General features: G+C 31.7%; 1 protein-coding gene across 3 annotated transcripts in view; it reads left to right on the top strand.

The window, feature by feature from the left end:
- The window catches only part of LOC126738137 (gamma-aminobutyric acid type B receptor subunit 2-like), a 332,160-nt gene that overhangs the window by 35,513 nt on the left and 278,583 nt on the right, over positions 1–18,064 (top strand). The window contains exons 9-10 of one of the 3 annotated variants that reach the window (XM_050443312.1): positions 12,853–12,987; positions 13,178–13,293. The exons of the other annotated variants lie outside the window; for them this stretch is intronic. Coding sequence (XP_050299269.1) covers positions 12,853–12,987; positions 13,178–13,293 — 251 coding nt within the window. The remainder of the gene's footprint in view (positions 1–12,852; positions 12,988–13,177; positions 13,294–18,064) is intronic. 3 annotated transcript variants of the gene reach the window in all.

Raw genomic sequence — 18,064 nt, 5'->3', positions numbered from 1 at the left:
CTATAAATACAGCTGCTTTAAACTTTATACCTTCCCTTCATACCTCCTCAAAGGTGTTTTAAAATCTAAATATTTTAAACACTCCTATGATAATTTTTGAGGAGTTTTTTAAATTGTCACATTCACATTTTCAAGATCTCTTAGAAACTATCATAGATCTTTTCCTTATTGGCTCATTGGGTAAGTGAGAGCAAGGCATTGGAAGAAAGTTAGAAGAGAACGAACATAGGAGAGACCTCAATCGAAAGAATTGTAGAATTGAAGAAAGAAATGGAATTTGTAAATGTTCTATGTTGAAAATAGTAGAATTTTAACACTTATATTCTTTTTCTTGTTCTTCTTTTTTTTCCTATTCTTTTCCTTCTTCCTAAAAATATTCTTAAAAAAAAACTTTTATAATAAGACGGTTACTCTGGTCTTAAATATTTAAAATTATTCGTACCGGTAAAAATAATCTTGTTTGATTTTTTTTTAAATATTTTGTATATCTGAATGTTTAACAAGAAAATAAAGCTAATAAATCTTCAATTACATTTGTCAAATTTTAATATTAATTTTATTTAATGGTCCGGTGACATATTCAACCTGAATCCTAACAAATTATCATACTCGTACTCTTATGATCTGTTTTGTTTTAATTGCGTGTAAAGCGCTAAATTATTTATCTTGGTTGTAATTTTAAAGGGGAAACTAATTATATTTTTTCTTATTGGACAGCATCCCAAAAATATTTATTTGAACAATAAGAATTGTTTTTTCTTTGAAAACCTTGAAACAATCGAAAAATGGAGTTTCCCCGATCCACTTGAAAAATACATTCACATATTTCAATTATATATCGTTGGAAATTAATTACGCACAAGGGTCCTCTGCATTCTGAAGCATTTTAAAGAGCTTGGATTTTAATTGACTCCTTAGTCAACTTAACCCTTAAAGGTGAACAATTTATAATATGGGTAAGAGGGTTAATAATCATAGGACAACAAAGCGTAATAATAGCAATATTTAAATTATCGAATTTAAATGCCTCACTTTTTATAAATTGAATAATTTTTTCTACTAAATTTTGTTCTATTAAATTAAACTTAAAATCATATATTATAATAAAAATATTAATAATAATAATAATAAAAACGTTTATTAATTCTCAAAAAAATATCAGTACATCTGTCAGCAAAAATAGGGACATGGATTAAAAGGCAAATTTCAGCTTCTAAACAGAAAGAGCTGTTGCAGCCTGGTAACTAAAATACTAACCTACAACAACCACAAGTCACAACCTTAAAGTATTGGTGTAATATAAATTTGTAAATCTAGGAAGTAATATAAGTTCCGACACAGATAATAAAATTTGTGAAATAGTAACAATTAAACCTAATTTTGTGATCTTAAGCAGTATCGTCTTGAAAATTGGCGACTTTATGTGTTTTGACATAAAATTTACGAATTTTGTGGTGAATTTAGCATTATTTATATAGGGCGTTAGTTACACCCTGTTACTTAGGTAAATTACAACATATCTTTTTTGCCTATTCATTTATGTTTGTGCCATGAGGACGACCACGTGATGCTCCTCCTCTACCACCTCGTCCACGAGGATAATACCATGAACGGAAGCGACGCCTATCAGCAGCATAAGGAGACCCTCTCACAGGTTCACCATTGGGGCCAGTGACATTGGCAGCTTCGTTACCTTTTTCCCCTAATACAACATTGAATTCCACAGTTTCTCCATCACCAACCGAACGGACGGCCTTTTTAGGGTTATTCTTACTTATGGCCGATTAATGGACAAAAACATCATCTTTAGTGTCATTACGGTTGATGAAACCATACCCGCTTTTCACATTGAACCACTTAACTGTACCAGTTACTTTGGTTGCGATAACTTCCTTCTGTTTCGGTACAGGCTTTGCTTGTTCCTCGGCTTCTTGGGGTTGTTGTTGTTGCTCCGTTTCAGCCATAGTGGTGTTTGGGCCGGTGGAAGATGTTAAAACCGCTGCCTCGCCTTTGGTGTTACTTCTTCCTCCTTTTTAAACTCAGTTTCTAAATAATTTCTTAATCATTTATGGCTAAAACGACTAGAAAATCTAAAAGACAGTTCAATTTTGAATAAAAAAGGTATTCTTGTTTATTTCATGTAACTCCTTTTTTAGTTATTTGCATTTTCAACATTCAGCGTAAAGAATCCTAAGCCACCGTTATTACATGGATTTTTTTTTAAGTAGGCTTGTGTCAGGACATCAGTTTTTCGTGCAAAGAAATTATATGACAATTTATATACTGTCACTAAGTAAGAGTGTTTTATTTGTAGTAAAAATTATAAAATAAGAAAATGCCACGTCATAATGAATATTCCAACAATAAAATCCGTGATATGATTTGCGTTTTTGCTCAGTCTAATTATAGTGAACTTGGTGCAACTAGAAGATATTAAGAATTATACCCAAATCGAAGACAACCCAATCACAAACGGTTCATACGTATTTATACCCGCCTAGGCGAAACAGGGTGTTTTCGTCCTAAAACCTTAAAAGGTACTACAAAAAATAACAAATAATAATCAACGTCGATGGTGAAGAAGAGGTTTTAGCTCGTATTTCGGAAAATCCAGATCTCAGTACAATACCAGATCTTATACTCGCCGGTTGAGTACGGCAACAGGAATAAGCCAATCGTCTATGTGGAGAATTTTAAAGAAAGAGAATCTCCGTCCATATCACTATGCTCCTGTCCAAAATCTGCTACCCCAAGATTTACCAGTTCGCCTACAGTTGAGGCGACATTTACTAGACGAGGTGTTTTTAATTGGAAAAATAATTATTTGTGGGACTCCGAAAATCCACTAAATGAACGACATTTTCAGCATGAATTCAAAGTAAATATTTGGTGTGGTGTGATATATGGTTTTTTTATTGGTCCTTTTGAACTTCCTCCTAATCTGAACGGGACCCTCTACTTAAACTTTCTTGAACAACAGTTAAACTCACTATTAGAAGATGTACCACTAGCCATAAGACGGAACATGTGGTTTATGCAAGACGGGGCGTCGCCACATTTTTCTCTGCCAGTACGGCGATATCTGAATGAACATCTTCCTCGCTGGTGAATTGGGCGTGGCAGTGAATTTGTTTGGCTACCTAGAAGGCCAGACTTAAACCCTCTAGATTTCTCAATATGGTCACACAGGAAGGACATGATTTACAAAGATACAATTCATTCCATCCAAGAATTACGACAGAAATTCAAAAAGTTGCTAATATTATCAAAAATAATCGACAATAATGTTATTTAATATTCAAAGATCTTTAAGGAGACGCCTTACAAAATGTATTGAAGTGGAAGGCGGGCATTTTGAGCATTTACTTTGAAGTTTTCTTTAAATATTGTTACTGATTGTTATTTGTTATCTTCACTGTTGTTACTCTGCATAGTAGTAATTAAAAAGAATAAATTCCTATTGAGCCAATGTAATAACGGTGGCTTAAGTTTTTTTACGCTGAATGTTTAAAATGCAAATAACTTAAAAACTGATAGAGTTACATGAAATAAACAAGAGTATCTTTTTTATTCAAAATTGAAATGCCTTTTAGATTTTCTAGTCGCTTTAGCCATAACTGATTAGGCAAAAAAGATATGTTGTAATTTACCTAAGTAACAGGGTGTAACTAACGCCCTACATAAATAATGCTAAATTCAGCACTAAATTCATAATTTTCATGTCAAAACACATAAAGTCGCCAATTTTTAAGACAATACTGCTTAAAATAACAAAATTATTAAAAAATTTAAAATTAAAATTCCAACTTTAAATATCCTATTTCTCGTAAGCCTGCAACATTTGTATAAGATATGTTGAGCTCAATTGCCATATTTTGGTGTGTAGTACCTCCAGTTCAAAGATTGCCCATTCTTAATGCTAGTAACAGCCCTGCACTTAACTCTATCTATTAGGTAGGGAGGACATTTTTTTTTAGGATTCTATAGCAAAACACAGTTTAACTTTATTCTCTTCTTTGAGACATATTCAGCCGGTGCAAGTCCTTCAATTTGTGTGATACGCCATGTGGCCTTCGTATTCCAAATATGTATCTCACACAAGCATTTTGAAGTTTTTGCACACGCTTCTTGTCCCTATGATCAAGACAAAGACCATAAACAGTATCACAGAAATTCAGATGTGAAAGAGTCAGGGAATCGCAGAGCATCTTTCTTGTTTCTATATTCAACACATATCTTTAGGAATAAAGGGAGTTAAGCATGGAATAACCTTTTTGTAACTTTTTTATTACATGGTGAGAAAATTTCAAGTCAATATCCATGTATACACCAAGATTCCTATTCATGTTTTGAAATTAAATTGAAATGAAAAAGAAAAACATTATCTGTGTGTCGTCAGCGTAAATATGATGCTTTGAATATTTTAAACACGTAACAAGTTGACACGTATAAATAGAATAAAGAATAGGACCCAAAATACTTCTCTGTGGTACACCAGACAAGAGACTCCCATCCTCTGTGTTTGGATGGAATTTTTAGCATTCAAATACACCCTTTGTTTTCTATCAGTGACGAAGCTTTTCATGAGATCCACTGCCTTAGTAGAAAATCCTACAAAACCAAGAATTGACAACAAGATCTTATAAAGCGTGTCGAAAGCCTTAAATAATTGCTGTAATCCAACATAATCAACACTATCTACATCCTTTCGTCCAAGCATCTGCATATGTCATCGGTTGCATCACAAAGTGCAGTCGCACAGCTATAATTGGAGCGAAAACCAGATTGTTTTATAGGAATTACGACTTCAGACACTTTTCAAGAACCTTAGATAAAACTGGCAAAATTGATATTGAGCGAAAAAAACCATTAAGTTACTCAACATCTTGTAATGCTGTAGGAAGCTGTACATTAGATTTTTTACAAATATTACTGTTTTTCAAATCACTCCAAATTTCCAACCAAGTTTATAGATTTAACAGGTTTTTTTCTGCTTGAATCATCACATATGTTGTAATAGTTCGATACTATTGATATATATTCCAATCGTTCAGAATTATCCTACTTGGTTTAATTCTAAAATTATTTATATTAAAAAAAAAGTTTAACGCTTGGAGAAAGCTGAATAATGACTACCTAATATTTCAGTAGCTACGAAAAGAAATAAACTTGATATGGATATTGCATATGGCAATCATAGTAATAATCCGTCGAACTTCTGGCAATTTGTCAATTCGAAAAGAAATAATAAAAATATACCTAAGACTGTGTTTTGGAGTAGAAAAGTTTAAAAATCGGATAGACCTTACAAATGTATTCGCCAAATTTTTTCAAACTACATTTGTTACGTCAATACACACTCAGGTTTCATCCCTTCTAGATGCTGCCGAAGAGAGTAGGATGTAGATGTAATTAAGGTTAAAGTAATTCATTGTCTAAAAAAAGTGAACCTTAAGGAACTCTAGGTCTAGATAAAATCCCATAATTTTCTCTTCTATTCTTTTCAATAAATGTCTCGAAAACTAGCAATTACCCGATATTTAGAAAAATTATTAAGTTATTCCTAAATTTAAAAACTTAGTTTTTAATTGAGTAACTCTACCTATTCTAAAGAGTTTTAGGGACTTTAAAGTGGTGTTTGATAGAAACTTTCTTTTATACACTAATATCTAATTTTATAGCAGATTTTTTTGGGTTTTATTTTAGCAATTCTAAACTATTTCATAATTCTTCGACGCTTATATTATGCTACTATGCATTTATTAGATCCAAACATGAATATGATTCTGTAATATGGTTTCCTTACTACCAAGTTAATTTTTAAAATATCTAAGTTTTCGAACTGATGGTCAATATTCAAATAACAGATATCAATCTCATCAAACTTTGCTAGAAGAACATGCATTTTATTCTCTGGAACATAGACGAAAAATTGCAGATTTAAGGTTTCAGTAATATATTAGAGCGGCTATCTTTTCTTATATCTAGAGCGGCCAATAACCAACATTCTATAAATCCACAGTGAGGACAAATCTTCGCCTGCATCAACTTAGAAATAATAAAATATGTCTATCAAAATTGATTTTAAGTTAAGTTTCAGCACTCTAAGACCAATAGGAAAATATGTTTTGCTTATTGCCTTGTAAAAAATAAAATATTTATCTCAGGAGTAATTTTTAACGACTCATCCACATAGAACTAATCGGAAAATATTCTATCTCAATCATTATTATAATATAATTCAAGCATTAAGAATACATTTATGAATAGTGATATTTTCTTATTCATACGATATTTATGTCGCAGTGATTTTACAAAATCACGAATAACATTTTCATCTCAACAATTCAGTGAATAATGAATTTATGCTTTCCTATTGTCTTTAAAATAATAAAATATTTAACGTCAAACGCGTTCAAATTAATAAATAATTGATAAATGGATATACTTGGTAAAAGGAATGAACTAAAAGGGCATAAATTAATTTAATACCGGCACTTTTATCGTAGATAAATTAGGTTTGATTTTTTTTCAATTATATGAAAAAGCTTTACACGAAACGTTTTATTTTCATATTTTTTTAATGCTAAAATGAAATGCAAAAGCCGAGGCTCCATTTTGAGCCAACACGATCTAATAAACCTGATATTTTCTGCCCTTTGAATAGACACAAAGCGGCTGCATTGGGGGGTAATATCCGAGTGTAAATTACCTTTTGCAGTATTGTAAAAATGGTTAAAACAATTTTTTATTTTATTTCCTAGTATATCAAAAATAATAATAAAAAAATGAAAATGACAAGAGGTTTCTTCAGATATTTATAGAATGGGCTCTTCTTTAATTACTTCGGCTTATGAGGCTTAATTCAAAAAGAAAATTGGATATTAAATAAGATAACATATAAGAGAGTTTAATTAAGAATATAAACCACAAAGAAGTTATTAGAGCTGCTCCTAATTATCTCTTGACATTAGTGCTCGTAACAATTTCATTATATTATTATAATATGATATGAATTTCAATTAAGAAAAAAGATATTGTATTTCCAACTAATAAAAACTATTAATTTTGATCGCCGATTTTTCTATGATTATTGCCTAAATTAATATTAACCGGTTTTCAGTAAGTGATCCTGAAAATCACAAGCGAGAAACAAATTCTTGCTTTTTAGATCAAAGGGAAAAAAATACAAAATCATTAATAACACACAAATATCACAACAAAAGCAAAATAAAATCAAATTTCCAAGTGCATCTTAGTAAAATCTGATAGAATTCTTTTTTACTATAATAAGTCCAACCCAATAGTAAACTATTAAGTAACTGTCAAAAGCCTTTAAGCAAACAATATCACAGTGCCTCATTACTTACTTGGTTTATACGTTAGTATAATTTTCTTTTTTTCAAGTAATTTAGGGTTTCCAGATTTGCTAAAAAATTATTGAATACTTTTCTGCTTTCATATACAAGTGACTTTTTTACCAGTGCAGATTTTAGAAGCGGTAGAAGCAGAAAATGATTTTGCAGGGTATTGTGGTAAGTGTCGGAAGCCATGAGTGCAAAAGATTTTTAAAAACAAGGGTAGAAGTTTCTAATATAAATGAAACCAGTTGATTCTCCGTCAGTCCGGAATGACCCAAGTGGTACACCGCATGACGTCTCGAATGTTAGCCGGAATCTTCCGGAACAGCGTTCTGCCGAGTATATAAGGCGGCGCATCGCCGTTCGTTGTCACTTATCAGTTCAGTGAAGTAAAGTTGGGAATATTGGCGTGAGATTTAAATAGTTGTGAATAAATAAAGTAAAACTAAATATCTCTAGTTGTCGTGGTGATCGTGCTTTCGTAGTCAAGTGTATGAAAGTTCGTTGACTATTTTCTAATTGTAATTTAGTCCTAAGAAAGTGTGACTCGAACAGCTTTATTTTGGATCCTAAAAACCATATTTAAAGATACTTCAATAGCAAGACCGCAGAATGGTATTCCATACCCAAGGTGCGACTCAAATAATGAGAAATATACAATTTCGAGATGATTATTCAATGGCTTCTTTATAACCCTAATAGCTGAACAGCCTGATCTAAGCTTCTACTTAAGATTAGTATATGGTCTTCAAAAAATCATTTTTGATAAATTAGAATGCCGAGAAACTTAGTCTCTTCAATCTTCTGTAATGAGTAACCATTTAAGAGCAGACTTGCTACGTCACATCTAAATGCAGCAATGTGTTTTGCTTTAATTTAAGCAAAGAATGGATGTAAACCATTCATTAATAATGCTCATGTCGTTGTTCATGGTTAGCTGCAATCTTTTCAACTTTTTATCTCCTTATAATATCGAAGTATCGTCCGGAAATGGGGTGAATTTTCCAGAGATATTTAACTCAACAAGGTCATCCATATATACCAAAAACAAGATTGGCCCGAAAAGTTATCCCTATGAAACTCCGTAAGTAATTCTTGAGATAGATGATTTTTACCTTGAATGCACAAAGAAAAGATATCTTTAAGGCTTAGACAGCAGTAATCCGTGATCCACACAATCAAAAGCTTTAGATAGATCACAGAATAGTGATGGGCAGTCTTCTCAGGAAGATAGAACTTGGAAGGATCCTATGCACAAGCATAGGCGGACGACTGACTAGTGATGGTCACAAGTGAATTTGTGAAACAGTCTGTGAGCAAATGCAAGCCGCGTGCGGGATGGTGGAACAGTGGTGTTAGGAGACAGGGCTGTCGGTCAACCTAGAAAAAACCGAGCTCCTTCTCTTTACTGGAGGCGGAATTTCACAGGCTTTAAACCTCCCACTATGTATCAGACTTGCCTAACCTTTGGGCAACAGGCTGAATACTTGAAAGATACTTTAGACAGCAAGCTCACATTTAAAACTCACGTAGAGCAGGTAGTAAATAAGAAAACAGTTCTAATATAGCAATTATAGCGAACAATATGTGCAAGATGGAGTTTAAAATCCCATGTTCTCCAGTGGCTTTATAGTGAAGTCATATGACCGAGAGTCTCATACGGATCCGTGGTATGATGGCCAGCAGCATTGAAGGTCATCAACGCCCAAAAAGTGTCAACAGGATTGAAATAAATATAGGTGAATCCTTTCCGCTAGGGAAACATACCATAGCTTTCCAAGCGGAGGTGTGTGATATACTTCAAGTAGCAAACAAATAGGAAACATTGGAAACGAGAGGATTGCATCTACTCTGAAAGTCAATCCGCCCTCAAGGCGATCCAGACTAGCTCAGCGCCAGTCCAGGAGTGCAGAGACGCATTGGAAAGACTTGCAGCACACAGGAAAGTGAGACTGAGGTGGATCCCAAGACGCCAGAGGCAATGAGCGAGTCGACGAACTGGCAAGACAAGGTTCCGTTAGCTCGTTCGTAGGTCTCGAACCGTGTCTCCGTCTCAGTAAAAAGTAAATCTCCCAATAAATGGGACTGGAAAAAAAGGAAGAATTGAAGTAGGACAGAAGGATGTAGAAAGGCCAAATAGATGATACCAGATCATGGTGGCTCTAAAGCAAGGCGACTGCTAAAAGAGCTGACAGGGTATCAGAGAAAACTTTATGTGGTAATACGTGGAGTCACCTGAAAAGGAAAGCTTTTGGAGCAACGATATTCCAACGGAAAGATCTTAAAGATCTGTACTGGGACAATGTGCAAGCCTTTATTAAAGAAACAGGCTTTGGGAGTGGAGGCATAGGTGTGGGTGATTCTGGGATTGGCGTAAAGGGACTATTTAGGCCTACTTGCTCCTCCACCTTTGCTACTACTACTACATCACAATCAACCGCGATATGTAGCCTTGCTTCATATTAAAGTAAATGTTTTTTAAAAAGTCATATTTAGAATCGTGGCTTCTATTTAATGCCTGCAAGCCAATTGCTTAATATAATTGAGCAGTTTTCAAATCACTGTTAAGATATAATATTTTCCGATTGGTTCTAGAAGGATAAATCTTCAAAAATCACTCCTGCGATAAATACTGAATTATTTCCAAAGCAATAAGAATTTTTTTTCAATAGCTTTGGGCTCCTAAATGTTTAGAAGGACAAACGTTGCAAATTTCTGTCCTTTCAAACCAAAAAATGAAAAATATTTTTTACTACTTCCGAATCACCACATTCATAAAATCATTAATATGATAAATAGTTTAATAATCAAGGTCATCAACGCCCAAAACGTGGGTAGAGGATGGAAATTAATACGGATGAATCCTTTCCATTAGGAAAACATACCATAGTTTTCCAAGCGGAGGTGTGTGATATACTTCAAGTAGCAAACAAACGGGAAACATTGGAAGGTAACGGGAGGATTTGCATCTACTCTGAAAGTCAAGCCGCCCTCAAGGCGATCCAGAAACCCAGGACTAGCTCAGCGCTAGTTCAGGAGTGCAGAGACGCATTGGAAAGACTTGCAGCATATAGGAAAGTGATACTGAGGTGGAGCCCAGGACTCCAGAGGCAATGAGCGAGTCGACGAACTGGCAAGATAAGGTTCCGTTAGCCCCTTCGTAGGTCTCGAACCGTGTCTCCGTCTCCGTAAAAAAAATCTCTAGCACTCTAAGCCTTCCTTTAATGAATTTCTTGTTCAATTTCATGCTGTGTCTTATCCACTTCATCAGCAGCCTTTATTTTAACATTAAATAAATTATATTTCTTACATGAGTCCGAAATTGGCTTGTGAAATTGTACATTAATTTCTTATTAAAGGTTTCTTGAAAAATAAAGTATGACAAATGATCTTCTTTGTATTACTGATACATTTTACCAAGACTCAAATCTGGAGAGAGATATTGCCTGTGGTTACTTTTTTCTCTGGAATAATGACGTTCATAACAGGGAAATTTCGATGACGTTCTTTAGTTCACTTTTTTTCACAGGGTGGTGGTATTCCAATTGATTTGAGTTTTAGTAGTCTGTGTAGTCTACCGTCAGAAACTTAAAAAACTGCTTGAAAGAATGGCTTGCACCCCTTATGCTCTACACCTTCCATATCGGGTAAATACCAAAGCCATATTTTTTTTTGTCTTGAGAGTCGGGATTCTGAGTGTAGGTACGCAACTTATTTACTACTTTAATCAAAGCAAATAAATAAGCAGTTTGCAAGTCAAAGTTTTTCAAAGTTTCTAAGGCATGAACATTTGTATGCAATTCCTCTTGTTGTCAGCTTTAGTGGTATATTCATATCCAGCGCATTTTCTTCCTTTGTTCAGGTTTCTTTTCCATAGTTCAAGATTGCGAACACGCTTTTTAGGCTTAAAATGTTTGGATGTCGTTTGATCGGAATCTTCGATGTTAGCTTCTGGATTGTCTCGTAGCTCATTCCTATCAGTTTCTTTCAAATTTTCATCAGAAAGCAAGCAAAACTGCCCATTATAATAAGGTCTAGAATTTAATGGATAGATAACGTACATCGGTCTTTTATCAGGTCCCACAGATCTAATGACCTGATGACAAATTAGGTTTTAAATGATAAAAAGTCTATCTAAGAATTTGTTCATTGTATTCTGTATATTCATTACTTTCCATTGCTACAGCCCTTACATGCTTTTAAAATTGAAAAGTCGGGATTTTGTTTTAAAAAATTGTTTATTACTTTATCGAGTTTAATTTATTTAACAACATTTTTTATTAATCAACTTACTACGCTTTTCTGTTTTAACATCCTGTACTTCCTCTATAACATATTCTACATCTATAATAAGATTATCTATGGGAAGTTTATATTCTTGATAATCTTATTTTAGCTAAACTTATCACCGAGAGCCAACACCAATTTTTTTAATTATTTTAGTTAAGCTATATTAACTATTTCAAAATAATTAATTTTTTTCAATGTGATTTTAACTGTCTATATTTGATTCAATGATTTTATTTGTTTTTTATGTATCTTTGAGAGGCACGAGACGATGATCCCATAGAGTTCGAAACGTTGACAAAATATGTAAATAATCATCTAAAGCAGTTTTTTTGACCTATATCCAACAAAAAAAAATATTTCATTTGTTATTAAGAGTCTAAGAGAGTGTGAAAAAATTAAATTTTTTAACTGACTCAGAGTTCTACATTGGTAACTTAACAAAAAAAAAAACAATTTTGTTGTTTATGATATCACTACTGTGATAAAACATTTTGTTCTTGATTCTGCGTCAATTAAGCTTTAGGGTCACATTTAATATAGAACATGTTATCCTTTTTAACCTTATTGTATGTGTAAGAAAAAAACCTTGAGTGCTGAAATAAATATATTGTTATAACATTAAAATAAGTTGAGATACATATTTAATAGTTTTCAAGCTAATAAGAGAATTTTCTTTAAGAGTGCTAAATTCCCAGTTGATTTATTGGAAATTTATTAAGTGAATAATTAAAAAAAAACCTAAAAGTGATAGCCGAGATTAATATTTTATTACCAAGGTGAAAAACCAACAAAGCAAACGATTTTTTAATGCGATAAATATTTATTTCGTCCAAGTTAATCTACAATACAATGCAAAATAAATTAGAAGAAGTATTACTTTTCCCTTAAGATTTGCCTTATCTTTAAAAAACAAATAATATTAATAAAATTATTTTCCGAAAACCAATTTATTTTATAATTAGTTTTCTACCCTCGAACGTATTTTTTCCCCCAGAGTTTTTATTTAAGTATAAAAACACGACTTCTAATTTTAACCGGAAATAATGAGGAAATTTGTTTAAAAAAACATGATGAAGAGGCTTCCCCTTTAGGTGATTAAAGTGATCTCTTAATTGGAAAAAAATACTTTAGGGAAAAATGAAAAAGTATTGATTTTTCACTGTTATATGTGTTTTTCATAAAATAAAAGGCAATATTTCAGGAGGACAACTAAAGAATATAGCTCTGTACGACTCCATAAGGGACAAATTAGATTTTGATTGCTACATTTGTCATAAAGTTGTATGGAAAAATGGGCAAATTCCTATTGCACAACGAATACTGAAAACGATATTATGTAAGTACCATATAAAGTTTTCTATTGCAAAATTCATCTTTTTATTTCTTAGTAAGTGCATCTGATATTTATAAATATTATCTTTGAATGTAAAATTATGTTTTTAAATGTATATTTTTTCCTACTTACATCATTTGTTAAGAAATACATAGGTACAGTTTTATTTCTCATATTCTTTATTAATTTTTAGTGACAATTCCAACTAGTTTGTTTTACCTTACATCTGGAATATCTGCCATTGGAATTATATGCTCCCTCCTATTCTTATACTTCAACTTAAAATTCAGACAAATGAAAAATGTAAAGGTAAGACATAAAAACATTTTAAACCAGTCCAAAGAAAAATCCAATTATCCTGAAAACAATGATGTAGCTGGAGGGACCCAAAACACATCTTCATTAAAAAGGGAAAACGGTTAGGACAGCAATAATGAAAAATAAAATACACGTCCTTCCAAAAACTTTTTGATGGCGTTAAAGTGGGTAATTTAGTATTCCGTAGTCGCGGCTTTTAAATTTATGACTTTTAAATTACCACATTTCCTGCTTCTCATGCATTTGATGGTTGAACTTATGATCGTTTGTGTTGAAATTTTCGGGATGTAGGGTGAAAGATATCTTAAAAAAAACCTATTAAATTACGGGGAAAATGCAAGAAAACCATAACGTGTTCAGGAATTTTTAGATTCTATTTATTTGGAAGACAAACAGAAAAATTCACTGTAGTATCCATTGATTATTTGAGAATCAAAGCACTTCTCAATATACTTCAAGAAATGTCGAGAGTGAAAAAATAAATCTATATTGTGTTCGTACTGTAAGTTTTACCAAACAGCATTTAGAAAATTGGTAAAAATTGTGAACCGTATACAGGAAAAATATGCTTAAGGTGACCAGGTGCAATGTTTTATAAACATATACAGAGTGTTTCAGATTCGACCCTCAACATGGGGATCTATGAATCTATAGAGATACAAAGATGGTTAAATTGGGGCCAAGTTGAGATTTGTTTTTTCTTATGAGCCCTATGCTTTTTAGATCTTGCATGGTTTTTGCATTTTTAAAATTTTTGCAAAATTTTCTTTTTAATGATCTATCACAATTAATATCAATTTTTTGTAAAAACCTGAATTTTTTGAAAAAAAAACTAAATTTGCCTGTAATGACAAGACAATATATAAAGTATCATAAATATTATGTTTTAAATATTTGTATGTTTTTTTAGTACTGTAGTACATAGTGACAGGTATTTTATTAATAATTTAAGCAATTATGGTTTACGAATGAAGAAAAGCGAAATATAATTAAAGTTTATTATAAATACGATAGAAATGGCATTAAAACGTCGGAAATGTATTTGTTAATGTATACGAAGCCACAGCAACCTCTCTATACTATTTAAAACTTAAAAAATAAATAAAGGATAAGAATCTTGGTATTTTAATGAGGTTTATTTAATTTGGTTCTTTTAATGAGCTTTAAACTAAATATAAAGATGAAATAGATAAAGAAAACTTACTTAATGAGGTATGAATTTGCGATTTTTATACTTATTGCGCTACATCAAATAATACTTTATAGATAAATATAAACCTAGAGAAATATACAAGAAAGTTTCCCAAAATATTATTGCTTCTTATACAAGTGTTTGGAAACATTAAAAAAAGTTTAATTAAGGTATTTAAAGTTCATTTAAAAACTGTATCCTGGTGAAACTAAAAGATTTGTGTTTTTTATATAACTGTTATGATTAGTGCAAAAAATTACCGATTTGCTAATTTGAAACCCTATTTCTTGGGAATGTGATATAAATCAACGAAAGTATATTTACAAACTGTGGCATTTTTAACATAAATAATAAAAGAATTTGTAGCCCAAATTATTATTATTTTAATTTTTTTTTTTAATTTTAATGATTTTTTAGTTTTTGCAGTCAAAATTTTTAAAATTTTTGAAATAAATTTTAACACTTTTCGAATTTCTGAGGATTCGTCTTTTATTCTAGGCATTTGGAATTAAATCTTAACTTATTCCTGGACTTTAGCATCATTTTTCACGTCTTTCAAGTATTCCAAATAATTTTTCTGTTAATTTTATTGTCTTTTGTTTTCAATTTTTAATTCCAGAATTTATAAAATGTTTAACATCTTCCAAATATTTTTATAATTTTTCAGCCATTTGGAATAAAATAACATTTTTCATATCTTGTAAACATTTCAAATAATTTTAAAATTTTAGAATAAGTTTAATGAGAAATTTTTAGATTTTTTGAGTAATTCTCAGCAAATTCTAGATTTTCCTGCATTTTTTGAATTTTAATTCCAGGATTTTGGGGTCATTTTCCATGTCTTTTATTTCAATTTTTTAAAATTTTTCCAATTCTTTCAATTTAAAATTTATTGAAATTTTTAAAATAATTTTTAAAATTTTTTAGTTTTTTCGAGATCTCTGATAACATTGCAGGCCCTTAGAATGAAATCGCATTTTATTCCAGGAACTTGGGGTTATTTTCCACGTTTTCACACGTCGTCTATCTCTTAATTTTAATGTTTTAAAATAAGTCAACATTTTAAAAATTTTTAAAATAAATTTTAATATTTTCCGATTTTTATAACAATTTTTATAATATTCCAGGTATTTAAAATAAAACATGATTTTCTTCCTAGACCTTAGAGTCATTTTCAACGTCTTCTAACAATTTGAAATAATTTATCTTTTAAATCTAATGTTTTCAAATAATTTCATGGTTTTAATTTTTAATTTTAAAATTTCCAGATTTTTGTAATATTTTTACAATATTCCAGGCATTTAGAAAAAAAAATCTAGTTTTATTCCAGGATTTTGAGGCATATTTTTTACGTCTTGCAGATATTTGCAATACATAATAGAGAAAAGTTTAAGACAATGTTATTGGGGTGCAGTATATGTAAGAAAATTATCCTATCTTGCCTCAACTGTTTCAAGGTGAAGTCTGCTTTTCCTAACTACTTAATGGGTGATTCTCCTGATATGAAAATTACCAACAATTTTTCATTTTTAATAAGGGATAAAGAGTAATACATTTCATTTAATACGCGTATAAGAGCAGTTCGTTTACGTTTTAAGAATTCTCGACCATATTGACTTTGATATCTTAACTTCTCGTCCCTTATGTCTACTTTATTCTCATCCTGAGGACTGGACAGCTTTGACTCTGGCCCATTTCCTAACTGAAAGAAGTCTTACAGCATTATCAGAGTTATGTGTCCAGGTAGTTCCAGAAAATCGTCTCTCCAAGTGGGATAAGTTACAACATTATTGGTCCAGATGGCATTGTGAATATATTAGCGAATTACACCAAATAGAGGCAGATCGGAATCGAACTGGTCAAGATGGGAACTTTATTGTTATTTGAAGAGGATAACATTCTTTCAATAGATTGGTAATTGAGTACAATTCCGCCTAGCATCTAGTAAGTCCAGTTGTAGTCGTAAAAGTTCAAGATCTATATATATATATAAAAGAGTTTGTCCTGACTGACTGACTCATCATCGCAGAGCCCAAACTACAATAGCTATAAACGTGAAATTTTGCCAACCGGTTCCTTTTATAATGTAGGCACCGGATAAGAACGGATTTTTCGAAATTCCATCGATAAGGGGTAAAAAATGGGAAAATTGTTACCCGTGACCTTGACAACTAAGGGGACGTGGCTTCGGAGTTTGAACGGAGACTGCCCGCACCAACGAGTCGTAGGCATCAACTTAAGAAAAAAAAAATTAACTGCAATAATGTTTTTTTATAATGTAGGCCCCGGATACGAACGAACTTTTTAAAATTCCACCGATAAGGGGTGTTAGCGATATGATAAATATCGCATAGCGGCATAAAACTGATTAATAAATACGATTGAAAAAGTGCCTCTGTATTATTTATATTTTGGTAGACATAACAACAAGGCGGGTCCATGCGAGACTGATACCCGAGAGGTGACTCGACTCAGTCTTACAGCTCGCTCTGCATCTAACGAATCATTTGTAAGATTATTTGTGTCTTGGTTTTATAATAATCATATTATATTAATCGCGCCCCTTGACCTCAAGAAAAACGGCGTGGCAATTGTGGGTTGTATGTACTATCAATGAGGCGAGGCTTCGGATTTTATTTTTGTGTATTGCGGGTTGAATGTACAATCATTGAGGCGTGGCTTCGGATTTTATTTTTGTTTATTGTGGGTTGCATTTACTATTATCGAAGGCCTTCTTCGACTTTTCTTTTATTTTCACGCGAGCAACGCTGCGGGCATTCAGCTAGTGGTGAAATAAGATATTCACTAAAGTGCACGTGTGTTTTACTGATAGACTAACATTAAATTATGAGGGTTTAGATACAGGGCATTTTTGAAATTTTTGCATTTTGCGACCCCCGTCGTATATCCGTTATTTTTACAGTTTTTGTAAAAGTAAAAACTCATTCGTATAGAATTTTTTCCATAGAATCTAGTGGTATAGATATATTTTTTTTATTAATAGTTTTTGAGTTATAACCCAAACTTATGTTTTTTTAAATGGAACACTCTATATATTTATAGTTCATAAAATTGGTCTTTTGTTTACCTTTTCAAAAATATATAACAGTATGGACTTATTTTCAAAAATACGCAAATAACTAAGAATTTTCTAAATTAAATGCGTTATTTCATAGTAGGCCACCCTTTTTTTAAATAAATTTTTGCAACATTCTAGGAGGTATTTCTGAGCAACTAAATTAAGATATTTTAAAAACAGCGCCTTAAATTATAATTTTGCAAGAGTAACTTTTTTTTCCAAATTTAATGGAGAATCTAACAGTTGACTTCTTATAAAAAAATATTTAATCACCTTGCAGATTTGAGGCAACAAAGGCCCATGTCCCTCTGTATGTTATGCCACTGGCAATTTTTTTTTAAATTGGCTTCATCAGTAAGTAGTAAATAGTATCTAGTGGTTTAAAGGTTATGATAAATAAACAAATAATTATTCTTAATTTTAACACCCTGTTATTAAACATTTCTGAGAAAAAATTTATAATAAAAAGTCAATTTCTTCTTAAATTCTCT

Source organism: Anthonomus grandis, chromosome 7 (assembly GCF_022605725.1).
Source record: "Anthonomus grandis grandis chromosome 7, icAntGran1.3, whole genome shotgun sequence".
Taxonomy (NCBI): domain Eukaryota; kingdom Metazoa; phylum Arthropoda; class Insecta; order Coleoptera; family Curculionidae; genus Anthonomus; species Anthonomus grandis.
Note: the sequence above shows the minus strand (reverse complement) of the source record. Positions and strands in the feature narration are given on the sequence as shown.